This window comes from Leishmania donovani, chromosome 31 (assembly GCF_000227135.1).
Source record: "Leishmania donovani BPK282A1 complete genome, chromosome 31".
In the NCBI taxonomy this organism is placed as follows: Eukaryota; Euglenozoa; class Kinetoplastea; order Trypanosomatida; family Trypanosomatidae; genus Leishmania; species Leishmania donovani.
Window position 1 is genome coordinate 1022808 of NC_018258.1, and position 22669 is coordinate 1045476.

The window sequence follows — 22669 nt, forward strand, 5'->3', positions numbered from 1 at the left end:
CTTGCTCAGCTGAGTCATGTACCGCAGCCGACTAAACACCGAGGCCTGCAGCTGCTCCCACGACTTTACGTACTGCACCTCCTCGCAGTTATCGCCGTCCACGTAAAGCACATCGTCGCGGCTGCGTTCAGCTGCGGCGTCCTCGTGAGGGTCGTGCGGCGATCGGCGCCGGCGTCGTTGCCCCTCCGCTGCTGGAGCGCTGCGCTGGGCACGGCGGTCGGCACTGGTGAGTCCCAGCGTGCTTGCGGGGCACCACGTCACACAACCCGTGGGGAAGCAGACGACGTAGATGGACGTGATGAGCGGCGTCGCGGCCATTTCCTGACCGTGCAGCGACGCCTGCGTGACCTGGCGGAGGCTGGCAGACGAGACAGAGGAGGCGTGCCGGCTCATGGCGGCGGCAGCAGCAGCAGCAGCAGCAGGAAGGCCGCGGATGCTGCGCGCAAAACTCTCCGTCCAGGTCAGGTCGTTCAGAGGCTCGTTGGCGAACTCGGCGGCCGAGGAAGCTCGCGAGAGCAGCGCGCTTTCCCATGCTGCCTCGCTCATCGCCGCCGACGCCTGCACTGATGTCAGCAGCGTGGCCAGCTCCAGCGCCACGTAGTGCGTCGGCTCGGCCACGCCGCCCCTCGATGTGCGCTTTACAGACGTCGCCTGCACCGGCTCCACCTGCAGCACGCGGTCAGCCGGAGAGCTGAGGCCGACCAGCTCCTCCTCGTACACGTTATCGAGCGAAGAGCGGGCAGGGCGCGGGTGCGCTTGCCGCTGTTCGCACACCGCTGTGAGTGTGTGCGCTGTCGACGCTTGCAGTCCCAGCGCCGCCCACAGCGCGCTCATGGGAACGTCGCCGCTCCCCGCGTCGTGCAGTTCTGCCGGCGGCGGCACACCGTGCAGGTCGAGCCAGAAGAAGCCGTCGCCGCCGTCGCCGTCGCCGGTGCGCAGTTGCGCCCGCTCCAGCAGCTGCAGCGTATTGCGCACCGTGTCGCAGCACTGCGACAGCGCCGCAGACTCGCCACCGTGCGCGCTGTAACCAACCTTGACCAGCCGAGCGTGGAAGGCGTAGCTGTCGTCACCGTTGCTTGACGTGGAGCTGCTGCTGCGGCTGGAGCTGGAGCTGCTCGAGGAGGCGCGTGTGTGTGTGTGAGGGGGGCGGCTGCGTCTCTCATTGCCGGGGCCATTACGCCCTGCGCGGACGGGAGGAGTAGCGTTTCTGTCGGAGTTGGAAGTGTTACTGCTGCTGCGCGAGTGTGGCCGGTGACTGCGACGCTGGCGACCTCTGCCCGTATTTAGCGTGTTGCGAAGGTAGTTGAAGCTGTCGGGGAGGTTCGCGGAGAGACGTTCTCGCACCATAGACTCGTTGATGGGCGGGGCAGGGGCTTCGTGCTGGTGATTTCCCTTTGAGAAGAAGGAGTTGTTCTTCCGCGTGCACGGTATATCAACGACTGACGACATGGTTAACGAGACGAGCGCGGTGAGAAAACTGTGAGGAAATGGTGACGAGGAGGTGTGGGTTAGACCCTGCTCCGATTTGCCTGCTGTGCGGAGAGGAGGCGGGTGACGAGTTTGCTGACGGTTACTTGCGAAAGAAAAAGGCGCTGATCGCTGCACACAAGTGGGCAGCTGCGACTTAGAGCTTACGAGAGAATCATGGACGTGCACAGTTGGTCATACCACCAAGGAGGCGACTAGCATGGAGAGAGACAGAGAGAGAAAGAGCGAGGGCGCTTGGGCTAGCGAATGTGAGCTTTTTGCAGGCGAAACAGTGAAAAATGGTGTGGCGACAGATTTGCAGAGATGCAGAGAGCGAGAGAGCGGCGGAGACGGGGAGCAGAGGCGGACAAAAGATCTCTGGATGAGGGCCGACGAGCGGCTTTGAAAGAGCGACATCGCTGTGAGCCACGGCCGTGGGGCAAATCTCTAGTTGTTGAGAGGTCCGCTGCACTCGACGAGGCGCCGACGTTTTCAGGAGAAGAGAAGCACTACTGCCGAGAACAGGCACTGCTCACTGCAGTGGCCCTCCGTGTGCGCACGAGTTGTCATTTCTTTTTTCTTTTTTTTTCGTTCTTTTCGCTTCTGCTGTTGCTTGTGCCCGTGCCGACATTTTTTTAGCCATGTATGCGTTGAGGGAGCAAATCTGTCCTTTGCCAATGATGGTGGCAACACACACACACACACAACACACAACACACATGCATACCGAAAAAGGTACACCTTGCTCAAGGGGAGTCGCCGAGGGAGCTTGGATCTTGCCTCTCTACGTGTAGAGGAGGACCATCAGCAGCACTGCCGTGTATAAGAGGGTGGTGGTGATGGTGGGGGCCAGGCAGCTTTTCAGCGTTGACGAAAAAACGCGACGGTGCTGTTCCTGTCAAGGGTAGATGTCAAAGCAGAGAAAACAAAATAAAAAAAACAAAATCTGCAAAACGCTTGCCTCGAGCGGCCGGCACACACATGCCACACGTTCCCTGCACAAACACTCTTCTTCTATATTTATATATATGTATTCGTTGTGATTGTTGTGATTTGTTTTGCCCCATTTCGCCCTCCACCGCGCTGCCATCGAACGAAGCCATGATCATACCCACGAACATAAGGGGAGGGAGGGGAGAGGGTGGTGATGGCGATGGTGGTGATGCGTCGCTACTCTCGTTTTGGAGCAGCACACAAACAAAGAAGACACACGACACGTGGCCGCGGCTTCGCTGTTATTTGTCTTTTGCTGTCCCTTTATCGGTTTCTCATGGAACGGAGGGGAGTGGCATCACCCATGTGAGGCACGCTGCCGTTCCACCGTGTTTTCTGTCCCGTCTCCCACCCCGCTTTTTCCTGAGCTCCTTCTATTCATTGAAGGTGCGGTTGACTGTACGTGTAGACGCCGTCGCAAGACCGGCGCGAAGCCATAGCTGTCTCCACCAAAAGAAAAAGACGTGGCCATACAGTGTGTGCTGGGCTGAGATAGAATGCACAGTGATGCCAGCGACTGGGAAACGCGAAGCTGCAGTGAGTGGTGGCTTTGTGAAAGCCAAACATATGTGCACCACTCAGATGGTTCTGAGTTTCATCGGCTGCATGCCATTCACAAGCACACGCACACACCCGCCACCGCGAAAACGAAGGGAAGGAAGCATGGGATAGAAGCACTACAAACGCCTCTCTCCATCCAGATCACAGCATCGAACAACCCCTGTATACAGACTTGATAAGGGTGGAAGGGGTTATATTCTACACGCACGGCTTCCCTGCATGTTGTTTTTCAGTAACGCCCACACACGCGCGGCGGGGAGAGAGAGACGTCAGACCGCAGAAAGACGCGCACACGATGATGTAGAGGATCTCAGCAACGAAAGCAGTCGAAAACGACGCAGCTAAAACACAAAAGAGGGCTGCTGGTGTAAACGAATAGTAGCTAGAATGGGGTGATGTCGTCTTTGCCGCTGCTGTTGCGCCCCGCCCCATGCATCTTTCACCCCATTGTCGCCCTTCAAAAAGACGAGGATGTCACAGGACGAGAGAGAGAGGCGGAGCACGCGAGCGAACAAGAAGAAGCGGCTCGGGCGTGCGGAGAGGGACACGAAGAAGGGTGATGGTGGTGGTGGTGGGGGGGAGGAAACAGTGAAAAAAAAAATAGCAGGCTCCACACATGCGGGTACATGCCCGTTACACGTGCGTAGAAGATTGCTCACAATCAATGGCAGAGAAGGTGTGGGCGGATGGAGACACCGCCACGTAGAGACGAGAGAACCAGCGGGGAGTAATGGCGGGAGAGAGAGAGGAAGGCAAGCAGCAAATGCGTAGAGAACGAGGGGGCGCGCAAAGCAGTGAGGACTCGGGCAGGAAGGACGCACGAGATGGCCTGCCACGCACTAACTCCGTTCTTGGCATTGTCGCAGTCGTGGCCAGCGGCAGCGCGGAGCTTGATTGCCGATCGGGCAGCTGCATACCGTCTAGGCAGCACTCGCCGTGGTGCCGGCTTCCCCCTCCTCTGAGCATTCACCAGGATCGCGAGGGTCATCAGGACCCGCGCGTGGCAAGTAGTCGGCGGAGCCGTAGTCGCAGGGAACGAACGGCTTCTCTTCCGTATCACTGGAGAGGCGGTGCACTTCATCCCACAGCCCCCACGCCGAGGTGAACGCGTCCGCCGTTGGTGCGACAGTGACGACAACGAAGCCGTCCACTGGAGCCTGACCCGCAAACGGTAGGCGCTCGCCAAAGCAGGTGAAGCTGCGATCAATGGTGAAGAGATGTCGCCCACCAGCGCTCCTCTGCAAGCTGCGCTGAGCCTGAGGAGTGCGGACGGCATCGCTTCGCTCCGGACGCCGGGTCATCGTACCATGGTGATCCTGGGACATAAAGAAAAGCTGAATAAACTCCTCTGGCAGCTCGCGCCCCACCGTATACAGTGGTGTGCCTGCCATGCGATGCTGCATGTCCCGCTGATACTGCCGCAGAAAGATGTTGCGCCGCTCCACCGAGAGCATCGCGCGTCGATCCTCGCGAGCCATCCGCTCCAGCTCCTTCCGAGAATAGTGCGCCCGTAAGCGGAGTTGGGAGAAGAAGGACGCCTTGCTTGTGCTCGTTAGTTTTTCAATGCGGTTCTCCGGGGCCACAAAGTAATCGAAAACGGGTGGCTCCGCTGCTGCCGTGCTAGGCGACGCCTGTTGCTCAGGGCTGTGCGGCTCGTCAGCGGCTTCGGCGGCGCCAGCCGGCAGTGTGCTCATCTCGGGCGGTGCAACAATGTGCAGACTGGTCTTACCTTCAACGCCAGGATGAACCTTCTCACCCTCGCGCACGATGCGATTCCACTCCTCCTCTGGCATGTGCCGCACAAGCACCTGCTGCCGTGTGAGCTGCACGCACAAAACAGAAACGGCATCGTCGCGCTCGACGATGGCTGCGTAGGGCTCGTTGTAGCGACCTCCACCCCGTCTTATCAGCTGACTCTTCGTGCTACGCGGGCGAAAGTCGTCCGCAAGGCGGACAGCCATCTCTGGCAGAGATGCGCTGGAGGAGCGACGCGCATGTTGAATCGGGCTGCTGCGCTGACGATTCTGGCGGTGAATACGACACCCACAGACACCGTCACCCGCAGCAGGCATTACCTGGGAATGAGGGAGTCACAGGTGGAGCTCACAGCAAGAGAAGGCGACCAGCAAAAAAAAAGAGCACCAGTTCTTATGAATAGTGATAAGCAACGCGCTTCAAGAAAGAGTAGGATCGCACCAGCTGCAGACCACAACTTCTGCCAGAGCAATGAGCCGTGTTTGCAACTGAAACGCCAGTGAGAAGCGGTGTAGGCTTGACCGTCAGCAACGGGTGTCGCGGAGTAGCTGCTGAAACGCGATATCGATCCACTGAAGTGCGCTGCAAAGAAACCTGAGCAGCAGTTTCGAGCGCACTCTCAGGACGAGTTTTCGTCTGCCCCCGACGAGGGGATCGGCTAAGCTGCGAGAGACGAGACCGAAAGAAGAGGAGGGAGAGAGCAAGCGAATCACAGCTATATTTGAACGCGCTTGTCCATTTCGGCTGTGCCGTGCGAGAGGGCGAGCACCGGGCGGCCTGCAACAGGGCCACGCACATCAAAGAGATGGCTGCTTGCATTCTCGCCTCGCGTTGAGACTTCTTGCGCTCGTTCGTGCAGATAAACATACTACCAACTGGGAGTGATCGGCGCGGCGATGCGCTGACGGCACCGCTGCACGCGCGCGAGAAGGAAAGGAAAAGGAGAGGTGGGTGACAGGCCAAAACGAGACACATACACACGCTTCTTTGGGAACAATGAGAGGGAGAGAGCGGGCTAGAGAGACCACCTCTTCAGGGAGTATAAATCTTTTTTTCCAGTGAAGCGCGAATTTCGCTTTTCCACGTGAGTTCAACGTTACGTTGCCAGACCTGTCGCAGGTTCCCATCGCGTGGTGCGGGGCAGCTCCAGGCATGAGTGAAAGCGATTTGCAGACTCAGTTATCGGAGCGCGGCACCTGCCTCAAACACATCCCACCACCCCCGCCTCGCAGGTCGCCTCAGGCTCCCCACACCAGTTGGCAGCGAGGGCCAGGTGAGATACGTTCATGGCATGCTCACACTTCGCCTATTATATGAATGGCGCAAGCGTGTTCGCCGCCGCAGGTTACTCCAGCACCACGCCATCCAGGACCTGACCGCCGACATCAGCAGCGGTACATCGCTTGGAGCTCGCTATGCCGCAGGCACTAGGCCATGTCAGCACCAGAAGTAGCTCGGCATTGGCAAGGTTAGGTGTGGAGGAGGGGGGTTTAGTGGCTTCTTCACAGAGAGCGGAAGGAGGTGTATCAGACCCTGAGATACGACGCGCTGAGAGGTGTGCTACCCCCGCCCCGCCACGAGGGAGAGGAAAGCCGGGAGAATGACAATAGAGGAAAAGCACGCACACACACAAATCCAAAAGACACACAAGGAGAAAGAGAACAGGCCACGCGTCATGCTCAGCTCGCCGGCGCGCGTGTGTATGGTATATCGTCGAGTATCCCCCACGAGAACAAGAGGGGGCACCCGCAAACATCATCGACTCTCCCGCGGCATCGCACTGGCACGCTCAAAAGCGGCGCATGGACATGAGCACTGAATTGGAAACCGGTAGAGAAAACGAGAAAAAGGTAAAGAAAAATGCACAGAGACAGTAGCTTCCACGCTAAAACGGACGTAGTCGCGACTCCTCATGTGCCTCGACCACACATGTACAAGGAGCATACAGATATGTAGACGTGCACAGATACAGACCCCCTGCCTCCTCCCTCCCGCGACACAGATGGACGTGCGCACGCACGCCACCAGCCAAAAGAACAGAGAAACCGGTATATACATATACGTGCACAAACGCGCATAGGGCAGGCAGACGTGAGGGAGGAAGCGAGCCAGACGAGGTGGCACACGATAGAAGGAGGGGCCGCCGGGGGTGCGCCGGCATGAAGGCGGAAACAACAATAATACACATCCATAGGAGATGAAGGGCAACGCAGAGATGATGAGTCATCACCCCGCAGCACCACCCCTACCATCTATGCGCACACACCCGTATTTGGATTGGATAATGGGAAGGGCAGCAGTAGTCACAAGGCGAAGCGGGGAAGAACAGCAAACGCGCAACACCAAAGGCGTTTCCGAATCACCAGTCGCTCACTGCACAACACACAAGAAGATGGGGCACTCCCCCGCCTGTTTGCGGGCATCTCTTACTACACCCTTCTATGGGCGCATGCGCGCCGCTGGGGCTGTGGTCGAATCGCCTCCCGGGCCTTGCACGCGGGCAAAGAGGTCGCTTGCGTGGGCGCTGCACGACAACGCCTCCGTGGTCCGGTAGCAGCCTCCCTTTTGACGCGCACATGCCACAACCAACGGCACGCGATGCACGACCTCAGAGGACGAGGGCGCCGAATGCGCATCCCGACAAACTCGACCACCGCGGTTGCTGGCCTCGCTCATCTGCCGAGCAGCCGACGACGTCAGCTTCGTTAGCAGCATCTTTTCATAGAAGTGAGCCATGGAGTGCGGCGGAGTCAGTGAGGTTACCACATTACGCGGCGGCCATGTGATCGCAGTCATCCGGCGACAAGAGCACCGGCTGCACTGGCCGCCGCGGTAAGAGAGTGGGTATTCCCGTCTCCATCGAGGGTGAACGTTTGAGCAGAGTGGCAGTCGTGATCCTCCAATAACATGTTGTGCCGCTGCGGGCTAGTCCCGCCTGCCGTCTGGTGAGCAAGGAGGCCCAGACAGGCCGCCGAAAGATGATATCTGCTTGAGTGTCGACCCTTCCGTGGCATCGACCGTGAAGTTAGAGGACTCGGTGGTGGGCGTCGCCGCGTTTGTGGCCGATGTCGACGCGCTCCGCTCGGCGAAGGTGCTCTGAACCGTGGGTGTCGTGATATCAACAGTTCTCCACAGTCTACGGGGTCGGACCATTGCATGCGTTCGCTGGTTGACCGCGGATGGGAAGACGAGTCCTCGCCTTTCTTCGCTTTCCGGGATTCGTTACGGAGCTCTCGACATGCGCTGGAAGCGGGGGGGAGAGTGTCACCCTCGCTTCCGCAGCCGCGGCGACATCATCACCTCCACTGACATTGCGCTCAACTTTCACAGTAGAGCGACCACGGCTGCGCACACACTTGTCACTTGGCTACTGATCGGCCTTTCCGCGTCTCTCGTCGCCCAAAAGGAGGATACCCGAAAACATGTCGTTTATCGACGGCTCACTAAACAAGGACGGCACGGCTGATGGAGTCTCATCAAAGGGCGCTGGACCACTGGGACGTCGACTGTTGCTCCGACTGGCGTCTCCTCGATCACGGGGGCTGTCGCTTCTTCGGTGAGAGTCGGCGGAAATCGGCAGGCGGACTTCCTGCGTAGTTCTCCGGACCATCTTCACGCCAGACTTCGTCCTCACAGCCGTTTCCTCCTCTTCTCTATGTAGGATGTAGGAGAAACTGTCGTCGTTTGGCAACACGTCGACGGCGACACCCGTCCCCGGCTGCGCCTCCCTTCCTCGAGAAGATTTCCTTCTCGCCGCGCTGAAAATCGGTGAGACCGTCGCAGACGAAAAAAACGATTTGTAGAGCGGGAGTTGGCTCACCCTGATCTGGTCTTCTATCGGCGAGCGCGGCGTTATCTCTTTGGTACAGCTTGCTATGCTGCTGCTGCGGCTACTCCGCCCACTCTTCGCTGCCTTCGACATGCGCCGCTCCCGCCTCTTAGTGAGGTGGCGGATTACCGACGGGTTGCCGAGAGAGACAGGGGAGGCATCGTTGTGTGCGCGGCGCTGCACGGCAAGCGAGCTGGAGGAGCTGCAGGAGCTGCGCCGACTCGTTGGGTCGGTGACGATGCTCGCCAAAAAGGACGCGTGGCTCTCGTTCCCAACGAGTGGCACGTGCGGAAAGCTTGCGGAGGGAGGTGGCACCATGCCCAGTTGAAAGTCCCTCTGGTTTGTCGGCACGCAGTGCACTGATGGCCTTGCGCCCCGATTATGCAGATAGCAAGCGGAGGCAGCTGCTACAGAGTCTTCCGTCGATGATGCCAGACTTGCCGTGCGTGAGTAGTGGGAATTGTGCGTGAAGGCATGCGGGGTCGCTAGCGGCGAGACGTCAGGCATGGGTTGTGCCTGAAAAAAGGGTAGGCCGATTCCTACCGCATCTTCCGAGTTTCCAACATGGAGTTGTTGAAGGATCCCGGACGTCTGTGAAGGGGACACCGACCTTGCCCTTGTCAGTATCGGTGTTGCTTCGCACAGCTCAGTGGGTGAAAGCTGCTGGACGTGAACCGTCTGTTGGCGCCGGTGCTGCTTGGGGCTGCGGCTCATTGTATTGGCTCTGACCCTTTTGCGCCAGGAGAGGGAGAAGAAGATCCAGAAAGAAAATGAAGTGACCGCGGGCCGCCGTGCAGAGAGGATGGGAGCTGTGTGTGTGTATGTGCGCAGCAAGGTCGTGAGAGAGGGGGGGGGAACGAGGAAGCCACGCGCCCAAACAACACGTTGCCGACAGCGCGAGGGGATATCAAGCGAAAACAAACAAACAACAACAAAAAAAGAAACGACAACGGCGGCAAACGCAAAAAAAAAACACGAGGGGAGAGGATGGGGAGAATGTCACCGCGCTGATGGGTGCGTATGCTTGCGTGTGGAGGCGCGCGCGTTTATAGGCTTGTTTGCCGAGCAGCACCAACAACACGTACACACAGACACACTCCCACACAGAGGGCGAGAATAGAGACAGAGCTGGGCTGGCAAGCACGTGAGGCGGGAGAGGCTGAGTCCGTGCACCGAAGCACCAAAGAAAAAGGAAAAGAGAAGCCGATGAGGCAGGGAACCAGTAGGGTGAGATAATCACGAGCCGGAAATGAGCCAATGACGTGGTACTCACCAATAGCCGTACGAGTCCCGTTTTTGTTTTTCTTTCGTCGTTATTCACCCAGCGGACACGCACTGCCGCAGAGACACAGTGGACGGGAAAGAAAACAAAAAGGTCGGCTTGAAAATGCAAATGCGTGATGGGAAGAGTAAACCGCGAAACGAAAATGCACAGGAATGCAACAGGCGAAAATCAAAACAACAACAACAGGAAAGCGGGGGCTGCCTCGATCCACGCGGAAAGAGGGGCGCCTTCTCCAGACACACGCACACAGAGCACCCACTAGAAAATGGAGCTCGTTGCTCTCTTGCGTATCGGCCGACTTGCTCTGCAGCGCCGAGTACCTCGACGATGACAAGAGCAGTGAGAACAACAATACAACAACAAGCAAAAACGTGAGAGGAGATCACAATACATACACAAAAAGGAACGAGAAATCGCAGACGCCTGGTGGTTGGTGGAGGCACGCCCACAGAAAAGAGAGGTGGGAGGTGTGGTTGTGTGCGTGTGTGTGGGGGGGGGGGGTGACGTCTCTGTTTCGAACTCGTCCGCCGCCCACACACGTGCGCCTCGCACTCGGAAACCAACGCCGACAAAAAACTAAACAGCAGATAAGAACGGAGCAGAAAAATAAAAGACCCGCCGCTGCGCGCAAGGAAAACAGAGTGAGAGCAAAACCGTCCGCTCTTCTTCTGTTGCTTTTATCCACGCACGCACGACCGCACAGGTGGGGTGCGCGTGGGCGGATAGTAGGTGGCGTCGGTGTCGTGGGGCGCCACCGCCTGGGTCAGGTGCCTCCACGAACTAGAGAGGCACAGGCGTGGGGGCTGAAAAGTATGGACGTGCCTGTTGTGTGCGTGAGGAAGATGGAAAAGTAGAAGTGAGATGACCGCAGCCCAACTTCCAGAACCTGCAAAGGCGGAAGGTGTGGGAGAATGAAGAGGGTTCGCTGCGAGTTGAGTACGGTGTGCGACGCCTATCTCAACTTCAAGAATTTGCGAGACACAGTAGACTGGCGAAAGCAAACGCCAAGTAACGAGAACGGCAGAGACGAGAGCGTGATGGGGCGATCTGAATGCACGTTCGGAATTTCGGGCACAACGCTATGCAGGCGTGAAAGGGGACGTGCCGGCGACTCCGAGGAGTCAGAAAGAAGGATAGGGCAGGGGAGCAGAGATGCCAGAAAGGGGCAGGGGAGGGGGGGGGCAGAATAGAAAGAACAATGAAGCGATTCAGCAGCCTTGTAGAGTTGTGTGCCGCTCTCTGAAGAGAGGAAGCGCCGATGATGATGATACCACTGCTGTTTCTGCTGGAGGCTTCCCCTCTGACCTGGTGATACACGAGGGAGAGATAGAGAGACAGGGGAGAGGTGAATTCGCCCTTTTCATCTTGTGTGCCGCGGCAGTGCCATGCAGACTCGCATCTGTCGTGCCTCGTGAAAAGAGGGCTCTTCGTTCTGTTTTTTTTTTTTCTACACAGACGCGACTGCTGCCAGTACAACCGCACTCAATAGACAACGAATGCCGTGACTGCACGGACACGGAGCAGTATGGCCCCCCCTTTTCCAGCTCTGAACTTTCGAGGAGTGCATGGGCCGCCTCCTGCCATTCTCGACGGCCTATTGGATCGTAGGCTACGGGAACACGAACACTACGTGGAGACGTCTCCCTCCGCTGACCTACGGCTGTCACGTGCCGCCGCTGGATCAATGAATTAGTGTGCGCCGGAGACGTTCTTGGTGCCGCGGCTACGCGCAACTGTCTCCAGTAGGTAAAAGGTTGCCTTGGGCTTCTGCCTCAGCAACACGCTACGCATGCGGCACTCCGAAGATGGTCTACTTCTGGAGGCCGAGATCGGCTCAGGAGCGCGTTCATCGTACTGAGGGCACTTGCCGAACAGCTTCGACAGCTCCGCCGCGCGTTCGGCAATAGTGGCTTTTCGATTGCTGTGCAGCCTGTGTAGCTCGTACGTGCCCCATTCGGGGCTCGGCAGCGCCGGAAAGTCTATCCTTGAGCGACAGGTGGTGTGCTGCTCGAGTAGTCTGCTGTGATGGGCGCTGGGTTTAGGTCGTTGTGCCTGTGCATTTTCTCGAATTCGGCACCGGAAACGAGAGCGAAGGCGTGCGCGGGTGCTCTTTCCTCAAGGGACGTACAAGCATAGCCGAAACGTGAGGAGCGCGTGCTGGGGAGGGGAAGGAGGGGACTTCAAAGATGGAAGCCGTAAAAGTGCATGAGACCTGTGGCGGCACGCAGGCCAAAGGCCCCGCTCGAGCACAGAGCTGCGAGGAGTGGGGCACGGCGTTCTCAGCGCTTGAATGGCTCGCTAGGCAGAGACGATGATGCGCTTAGCCCATGCTTGTCTCTCTGTATTCGTTAGGGGCCGCGAGGGCAAACAGCAATCGCATGACGCGAACAGTGGCTGCCTTGTATGTGCGCCATTTGACCTATAGGGAATGGATGAAAAAGCGCGCAGCAACACAATCAAGTCCGCCCACATTCGGAAGTCGTAAAGCGGTACACGCACACCCACCCACGCAAAAGGTGAAAAGGGGGAGGGGCGTTCGCGCGCACTGGGACGCATGGAGACAGAGAGCCGGAAAAAAAAAAGAGCCAAAACAAAAACATAGAAATGGGTGCGTGATGGTAGAGCAGCATCAACAACACAGGCGCATAATGTGAAGCGCACAGCAGGCGAATGATAGCGAGCTGAAAAAGGGTGCTGGGTACACCAAAATCAGCGCAGGAGCGCGCGAGAACCCAGGCATGCCCCCACCGTCACACACGAAAAGCGGTTACACTCGGCGAGAGGAAAAGGGAAACGAAAGAGGGCGGAGGGAGGGGACGACGGAAAAGAAAAATGCATACGCGATGAAAGAGAGCATGGTGACGTCATCGGCCAACACCCCGCACTAGTCCGTCGCGCTTCCCGTCCACGTGAAACCACTCCTCTCCCTCACCAGAAGGTGGTGATGGTGGGGGGAGAGAGCTCTGAAGTCATCGAGGTGGTCGTCAAGGAGGAGGGGGCACTGGCGCAAGCACCCACGCGCAGACTTTGAAGCGCTTCCTGCTACTAGCACGCATCCAGGTGTATGGAGGCCAACGGAGATGACTGAGTATGCATCCAAGCAAGCAACAAAAAAGAGAAGAGGGGGTTGGGAGTACATGACGGAGGAGGCAAAGAGCGTAATGCACTGCATCGGAGAGCGGGCCTCGCACGAGGCGACGCCAGCGAGGGGATACGGAAGTCACGGGAGCCACCACAGCCACAATGAAGAACGCAGAACAGAAAGCGAAGGATACCACGCGAACGCTCAATCGAGCGAGCCGTGCATGACGCGGGAACAAATAAAAGAGACACACCACCCATGATGAGGCAATGAAAAAAAATATCAATGCACAGCGACGAGAAGAGAGGCGGAGGTGGGTGGGTGGGTGGGGCGAAAGGCGCAACCGATTCACAGAAAAGAGACACAGCACGGCGTGGAACGCAGCAGCACCACGACGGTCGGAAGAGTGTCCTTCAAATGCGCCATTCCAGTGTGAGAGGTGACTGAGCCGTGGGCAGCCAGAAAGTGCTGCTGGTCTTCCGTGCGCTGACGCTCGAAGGTGCCTGTGATGCAGATAAATGGCGGAGAGGATGCTTGAGGAAGGGAGGGAGCACGCCGCACAGCGGAAAGCAGAAGAAAACAAAACAAAAAGGGACGGCCACAGCCACAGAGCTGCAGCCTCACGGTTGCCAGCCAAAGGGGATGAAGGCGCGCAGGAAGGAATAGGGACAAAACGCTGGAAGCGTGTGCTGCACAGGCGAAGGGTCGGTTGCCGATGTGCCGCGCCGCGGCGCGCATGACTCGGTTCTGGCCTCGCAAGCGTATTAGGTGACCTGCGGCCCTCAAATGGGGTGGATATACCAATGCTCCGAAACCCTTTCGAGCTTCCGACCTTGCCGCTCGCCATGACAGCCGCACCACCAATGAAACGGCGCCCCGTGATGGGGGCAAAGGATGGCAGCATCGGGCTTCGCGGGCATGTTGGTAGACCGTAGGAGTCCGTGACAGATGGCTCGATGCCTGTCATGAAGTACGAGTTGAGTTGCTTGCCATCTACCAGGTTCCAGTAGCCACAGCCGTGCTACCGCCCACGCGTCGTAATTGAGCGGACGTTGCTGCCGCGCACGTTTTCACCTTCATTGACGCCTTCGCCACCCCACATTTTCGGACTTGGCATGTCTGCGATGCGTCGATGTGCCTAGCCGCGGCGACGTGGCGCTGCTTGTGGGCGTAGGTGCTCCGCTGCCGTGAAAGGGCCGCGAGGACGGCTCACTTTGCAGCTCGCCGGGAACCTGTGCGAGCTCCGACTCCCCGCGAAGGCGGAGCACCTTATCCACCTCATCCACAACAATGCCGCCGGCCCGGCGACCAATTTTCAGAGAGGTGCTCTGCAAGTCCTGTACGGCACTTGCGTGAGCATCTCTTGATGCCGCAGCGGTCAGCGACGCCAAGCGCGCGAGTTGCAAACCACCTGGTATGGTCATATTTGCCGCCGCGACGGCTGGTGCCTCGGGTGAAGTAGAGAATGTCGCTGACTGCAACGACGACATGTGTGGCACCGTCGGCGTCGATGCCGGGGATTGATTTAGCACCATGGCTCCAACTACGCCACTTTCCACAGCCGGTGTCAAGCTCGACGATGGGCGGCTGTCTCGCACCTCTGACTGCCGAGAAACCGCCACATCCGTGCGGATGACTTCGTCGCTCCACAAGGCATCCGTAAGGTGCCACTGCGGCATGTCATCTTCGTCCTCGTCGTACGCTGCCAAGTCCGCCAGCGTGGTCGTGTAGTGCGTCTCAGGAGCCGTCCAGTTAGCTTGCCGCTTTCCGTCCGGCAGTTCACGTGTGCGGGGGCCACGTAGACGCGGGCGCTTCGGATCAAAGAGACGACGTTTGACAACGATGCTCGACGGTGGCTTCGGAAGCGGCCACGGCGCCTTCGAGGTCACGGGATTGTCATCGATCTCCTGTGTACCCGTGCAGATGCGGACTCTGCTGTGAGGCCGCCTCCGCGGCTTTTGGGGTTCGCCACTGAGCACGGCCGCGTACATCGGCTGCACAGAATTGCTCATTCTCAAGGTTGGCGAGGGAGAGAGCACCCGTGACGTGGAGAGGCGCGGAGTTTCTCCAGGGACGACGGCGCCGAGAGCTTTTTCATTGCGAGCATTCTGCAGCGGTGAACGCGGTGCTCGCGTTGTTAGAGGGCGGGTTGGCGAGAAAGGGGTATTGAGATCGGCCAGATACGACGGCGTCGTGCTACCGGACGCGGATGACTCGCTCGCCGCCTCCTCGTTAGACCGCTTCGCACCAGCGCCACCTTCGAGACTTAACTTTAGATGTCCGCTTTCCATCATCGCTGAAGTGTTCGTGCGGACTTGCCTCAACGTGAGGAGCCTCTTGCTCAGCATGGGTGGCGCATGCAGCAGAGTGAGGGCAGGTGGCGTCGCCTTCGGTAGAGCTGCCGAATTCTTCGGAGGTTGCTTTTTCGTTCGCCGCGACGACAGTGCAGGGGACGGAGGCTCCACCAAATTTAGCAGCACCCGCTCCCCCAACTCGCCATGTCGGCTCACAAGGTCACCGTAGCCATCGCCGCCGCCGCCGCCGCCGAGGTCGTCCGTATCAAAGTGAGGCGAATCGAGCACCACCTCTGCGGCGTCTTCTAGGGAGCCTGTCACACAGCTGAGGTCGTACACAGGCCGGTGAGCAAGTGGCGAGCCATCCACCTCTTCCTTGCCTCTGTTGTTGTATACACTACCATCTGTGCTGCCCGCTTCGTGCACGCCAGAAGAGGTGTGCACTTGAGACACCGGCTGCATGGAAGGCTGCACTGTGCGACGGAGGGAAAGATGGTGCCCTTCATGGAACACCATAGGAGACGGCTCAGAGGCAGCGCGTCGCTGCGGTATACGTGACAGCCCACTTGTACCGCTGCCGCTGCAATTCAAGTTGCTGCTTGCAGAGCGCATGTGAAGGCTTCTGGTGCTTGACTGCCGGTGTGGGGAAGGTGACATATCGCTGCGCTCCCCGCTGCTCCACACACCGCCAAACGTGCTGCGGTGAGAGCCCGACCTGTCTGGGCCGCCCTCTACCCCCACGTTAGTCGTTGTCCAGCCACCTGCCTTCTCAGCCTTGCCCTCAGCACCGCGGGGAGGGTTGAACGAGCTCGGTGAGGCGAGTGCCAGCGATGATAGTTGGTTTTGGCGTCCTGGCGATCTCGCTGCATCGCCTCTGTCCTTGATCAGCGGGCTGTCGAAGAAAATCGTGAACTCAGCAGAGGGCGGCGACAACGTCACTGCCGAGGATGGTACTTCAATGCGTCCAGTTGCCACAGCACCCGAGGCTAACTGAGCGGTGCAGGTGGCGCTTGTGGATAATTTCTGCAATCCAGCTGTCGGCTCAGTGTTGCTCACAGTACGGTTGCTGCTGTCCTGCAACCTGCGTCGGTCGCTTCGATTTTTTGCGGCTGGAGTCGTGCCAACGATGGGCAGGAGCGAGTCGGTCGCCTTTGGCAAAGACGCTCGTTTAGTTGCGTCCACCGAGTCCTGAATAGCGCCGAATCCCGGAAGTCGCCGAACCGAGTTCATGAAAACCCCACAGACTGCCATGTCGATGTGGCTCTTGCCCAGTCCTCCACCCTCTCCGGAGGGGCTAGCCACAGAGAGGTCAGGAAGCCTGCCGCTGCCGCTCGCGCTGCTACTGCTGCTGCTGCTGCTTGTGTAGTCGTCATACATGTTCGTGAGGGAGTTTTGTGAGTCAAAGAGGTCACCACATACATTCGGGACCAACGCTCTCACTGGGGAGCCGTTCATCTTATTCGTGGAACCCGCTACGCAGTCCAGCTTCTCCGAATCGATGCTTCCACCTCGCAAGCTGCCCGGGTACCTCTGCCGATTCGGCCCCAGACGTGTGTGTGGTTTGGTTCTGTCGGCAGGGACTTGTGGCGAGGCGAGCGGTGACGAAGGGTACGGGTGCGCCTGCGTGTTTCTCGGTGGCCCATCGATATCATGAATGAGAGGGATGCCATACTCGCTGTGCGACAGGAAGCTGCCATGGGCAGTCGGCATCTGGAAGTCATCCATGCTGCTGGTTGGATTACCGCTGCGCGATGCCGACGGGTTGCCGCCGACGGAGCCGACCGCTGTGGTCAGAGGCGACGTTAGGCTGGCTGATTCATCATACACGTAGCGGCAGTTCATTTCCCCTCGCTCTCGGTGCTGTGGTTCTCCGCCATGCGCGGGTGCAGCCAAGGCTCTGCAATGGGAGGCCAAGCGCACAAGACACCGTCTTCCGCTCTCGCTCGCACTTCCGCTTCTATGCGAAAAAAAAAACGACAAAAAAGAAAAGCAGAGGCGAATCACAACAGCGAAGTCTCTTCAGAGTACAACGATCGACGAATGGGGAGACGAAAAGCGAACCCGCATCACTGGGAGGGGAAAGGGGGAAGGGGGAGGAGAAGGGGGCTGGCTTACACATCGAGCAGCGACATATACAGGACAGGTACAACAGGGAGCCAGCCACTCGGGCGAGTTACCGCGCCCTCGCTCGCTCAATGCGTGTGGTCACGGCGAACGAAAAACGAACAAAAAAAAACGCGGAGAGTCGAAGCTACACGAGCCGACAAACACAGACAGACGCAGGTCGGAATGGGCAGAGGAAAGGAAAAACGGAGAGAAAGACACGCGACAGGACCATCTATAGATGTATACATGCACATATATATAGAGGTGCCAGACACGGAGTCTACTGCACTGCAGAAGCGAGCTAGCCCAGAAAGAAAAGGAGGAAAGGAAGGAGGAAGAGAGAAGGTGTGGATGGGTGGCTGGGTGACTGGGTGGGTGTGCGTGCTTCCGCAAAGGAGAGCCCACGTGCAGGAGCGGCCAGCACAGCGAGAGCGGATGGAGGGGACAGGAGGCAGGAAAACGTGTACACATGCAGACACGTTACCGTCGAGGTTGCAGGGAGGTAGACAAGCAAAAACGAACACAAACACTCACACACACGCACGCACAAGACGGTAAGAGGGGTGCGAAAAAAGGTTAGGTATATAGGTATACATATGCGTGTATATAAAGAGAAATGCGGAGAAGTAACACGATCACCGCGAGGAGAAGCGTGAGTGAAGGGGAAGGGGAAGGGGAGGGGAACACCTGCGCAGCGATGCTGTTCGCTGTCGGCCCTCTCCTCGAAGACGTCGTATGCTTCTCTGCGTTCGTGCGCGCGCGCGTGTGTGTGGATGTGGGCCGCAGGCATGCAGACCCGCTGTCCTCCTCGTCGCGGAACGGCGCCGCAGTGGAAATCAGCGAATACACGCTCGCAGAAGAGCGCAAACCGAAAACAGAAGAAAAAACACGAATGGGGCGGGGATTATGTGGCAGCGCTCTTGCCAGGACGGAGAAGAAAGAGAAACCGCAAATCGGTCCGGAGATGAGAGAGGGATGAGTGGGGAAGGGGGCCGATCCGCGAGAGCCGGATGCGAGCAGCCGGTGTATCTTCGCGGCTACCTTGAATAGGCCAGCAACAGGTACAAAAGAGGCGGGACGGCCCTAGAGACAATGCTTGCGCGTGACACCGCCGAATGTGGTAGTGACAGTGGGAAAAACACGGCAGTCCCGATTCAAGAACTGCGGACACGCATTCCACGAGTTCATCAAGCGGAATCGTCATTTTAGTTCGTGAAAAGGAAAAGAAAGGCGGCGGAGCGAGAGCGGAGATGAATGGGACGCACACTGGGGATGATTTCTGTGCAGGTCAGTGGCCTCGCAACCCTGGCGACTGTAGGTGATCGCCTAATCAGGTGCACGGCTATCCCCTATGCGTGCATATCAGCCATCATTGACAGCTGGCGCGGAGGTGAAGCACCGTCTGCACCCCACTACAAGGAATAACTGTGCGTTCCAGCGGAGGTTTCATCAGGCATATAAAACAGATCGCTGCACTCGTCTGTTCGAATCAACGCAGGCACGGCTGAAGCGAGCGCCTATGCTCGATTTCTTCGCTTTCGCTTCTCGATGTATACCAGGCTCGAACGACAACAGCAAAAAACAGAGGAGAGAGACAGCACCAGCCCTACCACCGAACCAACGCTGACAGTGAATGGAAGACCAAGGGCAGACATCGAGCGACACAACGATGATGACTAGGTTATATCCGAAGACAACGGCTATATCTACCGCATGGCCGGACCGTTGGTGACGGTAGAAACGACACAAGAAAGAACAAGCACTATAGCAGAGGCGCTGAAAGGCGCAACGCAGCCAGCAAACACGCACATGTGCAGCAAGACACCCAGACGCAGCTACGCGTGCCGTCAAGCCTGCACCTATCTCGTCTGACCCGCCGATCATCAGCACACGCGCAGGCAGTTCGCACGCGCCGTTGAGCGGATCGAACAGAAAAAGATGCACAGACATCGAAAGAAGGGCGGCCACGGGCAGTCCAGAGATGCACAGATGCGATGCGGCTGCCTTGCGCAACCCCCCTCCCCTGCCCTGTCTTTTCAGAAGTCTGCAAAAGAGGGCGATATAGAGAGTCAGACGAGCTGAGAGAAAGGCATGCGAGAACGGCGACAGCGCTGGGCGCTTCGTACGGCAGCAGGCTTGTGCTTCTGGCGACGACTCCGAGTCTTGCGCTACTCCCACATCTCAGAGTTCCCGCTCCATCCCCCTTCCCGGGCGCGGGGACCTCAAGATGGAACAGTGAGCCTTGCGTGTAGGGGCAAACACACAAGACATGCAGAAGAACGCGAGGAAACCACACGTCATACACAGCGAGCACGCAGCACTGGTGTGCAGGAAAGACAGATGCAGGGCACAGCCAAAGAACGGAAATAGGGAGAGATGAAGACGGCAACAGAAGGGGCCGCGCCTTCACTGACTACGGTAATCGCAGCAGTGCAACGTTTCACCTCAAGCGCGCAGAGAGGGGGAGAGAGGGAGAGGGAAAAGAAAAAAAAAACACTCAGTGAAGAGCGCATCGATGCTGTGCACATGGGGAACAGAGCGTGTGAAAGGCATAGGGAGAGACGAACAAAACAGAACAAGGACTATGGAAGCCACAATGAGGAAGCGGACGACCACAGAACGTGCGACAACAACGACAGAAAAACAAAACGAAAGGATGAGGGATGCGCAAGGAAGAACAACAACAAAAAGAAAAGAACAACGTAAAGAATCATGAATCCTTTTTTTCCTTCGTTTCCACGTTCTACTCCATCGAGATCGGCGTGCGGCGAGCAAACGAGAAACACAGTCGCGTTGCTGGAGGACGCTTCACCCCGAGATGGACTAATCGTGCATGACCGCGGCGTCACGCACGTTAAAACGTCGCACTGATCATTCTATTCTGCGTCGAACTGTCGTTGCACGCTGGCCGGCCGCGTTGTCTACTTCGCTGGCCATGCCATCGACACAGAAGTGTACACCGGCATATAGAGATCAACAGACAGGGAGGGAGTAAACAAGAAACACACATGGGGATCAGAGCGTCAGAACGAAAGGCGGTTGCGGCGCGCCATGCAGCTTAAATGATCAAGTCAGAGACCAAGCGACTAGCACAGCCGTGACGAAAAGGAACATCTCACGCTTCCCCCTCGAACAAAGACAGCAAAAAAACAAACAAACAAAAAAAAAGGCACCAACTGGAAGAGCTGAAGGGCACAGTAACACACATAAACAGAGAGATAGGGCGGGAGGGAGGCTCGGCGACGTATGTGCACAGGGACATGCACATACAAACGCGAATAAGGAAGACGACGACGCACCGTTGCCTCCCTTTGCCCGTACGCCGTCATGAAGAACGACGCGTGCACGAGGTAAAGCGAGCACAACAACAACAACGAAAAAAAAAAAGGATGGCGATGGAGGGACACAATACAACAGCGAAGGCGATGATCTTGGAAACACACAGGCCAAATAAATAAGCACATAGCAGAGAACACAGTAGGCGTCCGCACGCTAAAACGGCATACAGAAAGCCCGCAGGGCTGCTTGCACGAAGCAGCACATACCTTTCTCCGGGTGCGGACACCACTCGAGAAGAAAAAGCGTCGTTTTCCACGGTTTACGGCGCGCATTACAGCTTTTCACGTGGGAGTGCATCTACAACTGCGCGCCTGCTCAATCTGTCGACGTGGCATTGAGGGGAAAACAAGCTTAGTGCATCGAGGCACATCTGCTACGTTGGCCTCAGCACCTCAGTTTAGTCGCTCTCGCGAATCAGACGCCTACCCATTACGTGTGATGGGAGCTCTGCTTGGCCGACGATGGGTACTAGTGGTGCTTCTTGCCTTTGCCCCTGGCAGAGGACGATGCGAACGCCTGGCGCGTATTCTTGTCCTTGGAGGAGGACGGGGAAGACGGGCACTTGTTCTTGTGCCTTGAGGACGAGCGCTTTTCTGCGGAGGCGGGGCGGCTGGAGGAGCCGCCGTTGATGATACCACTAGAGTTCTGCCGCTTCAGCTCGCTGTTCTTCTGGCGAATCTCGCGGCTGCGGTGCGTCGTTGAGGCGGAGGCACTGTCGCTCGGGTTCATGCTGGCCGTGGAGCTCTTCTTTTCGAGGGAAGTGGCCGACGACTTGCGCTGCAGCGCCGGTGTGACTGCCTTTGAAGCGTTGCCAGGGGCGGGAGCGCCAGCAGCAGGCGCGGCCTTCGCGTCACTCGCGTTAGTTGCACCCGAAGACGGCGATGGCTGCTGGTACATGCTGCTGGCGTTGTTTGCGTCGTACATGGAGTAGCCGACAGCGCTGGAGCCATTCTCGTTGAGGCCGCCGCCCGTGAATGCCGGGGCATAGGCGCTGGGGTTGCCACCGTACACGCTGCTGACATTGTACATTGTATCGTGCGCCGCGGCGGGACCATTGGCATCATTCATGGACGGCGTCGTGCTGTAGAGGCCTTTCGGCGCGTGGGTGGAGGAGGTTCCCAGCGGAGATGGCACACCATCAAGACCAAGGCCGCGACTGGCAGCAGTGGTAGACGGAGACTGGCTGTTCGCATCGCCTTTGATCGTCGGATTGACCGCCCATTGAGGAGAGGTGGACGCGTTGCCCGCGCGGGCCGCTGGAGGCTGGACAGTCGAGCTCGGTATAGTATCAGGCAAACTCACAGGTCCAGTGGACCCCGGTAAGCTGCCCACGCTTTGCTGCTGCTGTTGCGGGGAGGCCCACTGCCCGTCCCCACAGGGCGGCATGCCGCCCATGGCCTGCATCTGCATCATCTCCATCTCCTGCATCTGCCTCATGAGCATCTGCTCTTCTTCCATGCGGAGGATCATGCCCATATCATGTACGGCGCCACGCTGCATGTGGTAGCCCGCCATGCGCTGCATGTGATCCTCGGCCGGGCGGAACATTGCAGAACGAGGGGGGGGGGACTGAATGCGTGTAGAATAAAATAAGGGTGTGGGTGCGTTGGCACCAAAAATCGGCTGTGAACGTGTATTATGAAGGGAAGGCACCCGAAGGCAAAGGGCGCGGGGGAGGGGACAACGACCGGCGCACAGACGGACGCAGGTGCCAGCACACTTGAGATGTGCGGAGTAAGGGATCGATAAAAGAAAAAGGAGATGAGGCAGACGCGTGCGCGCAGAAAGAGAGACAGAGAAAGAGGGCGTCGACGGAGAACGAGCGTTGCAGGAGTGTTGAGAACACGACGAAGGGCTGAAGGGCAAATCAGAGGAAACACGTATGAGGCGCACTTTTGATTTTGTTCGAGCACGCCCATTTCGCTGGCATACAACACGGGTTCACCCTCCACTCTACA

General features: G+C 58.0%; 5 protein-coding genes across 5 annotated transcripts; all 5 read right to left on the reverse strand.

Annotated features, from left to right (window-relative positions):
- LDBPK_312130 (hypothetical protein, conserved) lies at positions 1-1449 on the reverse strand (the record flags this gene model as incomplete). The annotated part of the gene is made up of 1 exon (XM_003863253.1): positions 1-1449. A coding segment is annotated over one exon (1449 nt), but the record flags the coding sequence as incomplete, so codon positions are not given.
- Positions 1450-3941: 2492 nt separating this feature from the next.
- On the reverse strand, positions 3942-5093 carry LDBPK_312140 (hypothetical protein, unknown function; the record flags this gene model as incomplete). The annotated part of the gene is made up of 1 exon (XM_003863254.1): positions 3942-5093. One exon carries the CDS (start codon positions 5091-5093, stop codon positions 3942-3944), a length of 1152 nt encoding a protein of 383 aa, XP_003863302.1.
- A 3050-nt stretch (positions 5094-8143) lies between these two features.
- On the reverse strand, positions 8144-9319 carry LDBPK_312150 (hypothetical protein, unknown function; the record flags this gene model as incomplete). Its single annotated transcript, XM_003863255.1, has 1 exon — positions 8144-9319. The coding sequence occupies one exon, from the start codon at positions 9317-9319 to the stop codon at positions 8144-8146; it is 1176 nt and encodes a 391-aa protein (XP_003863303.1).
- Positions 9320-17223: 7904 nt separating this feature from the next.
- Positions 17224-17385, reverse strand: LDBPK_312160 (hypothetical protein, unknown function; the record flags this gene model as incomplete). Its single annotated transcript, XM_003863256.1, has 1 exon — positions 17224-17385. One exon carries the CDS (start codon positions 17383-17385, stop codon positions 17224-17226), a length of 162 nt encoding a protein of 53 aa, XP_003863304.1.
- A 3794-nt stretch (positions 17386-21179) lies between these two features.
- On the reverse strand, positions 21180-22259 carry LDBPK_312170 (hypothetical protein, unknown function; the record flags this gene model as incomplete). The annotated part of the gene is made up of 1 exon (XM_003863257.1): positions 21180-22259. The coding sequence occupies one exon, from the start codon at positions 22257-22259 to the stop codon at positions 21180-21182; it is 1080 nt and encodes a 359-aa protein (XP_003863305.1).
- Positions 22260-22669: the final 410 nt, after the last annotated feature.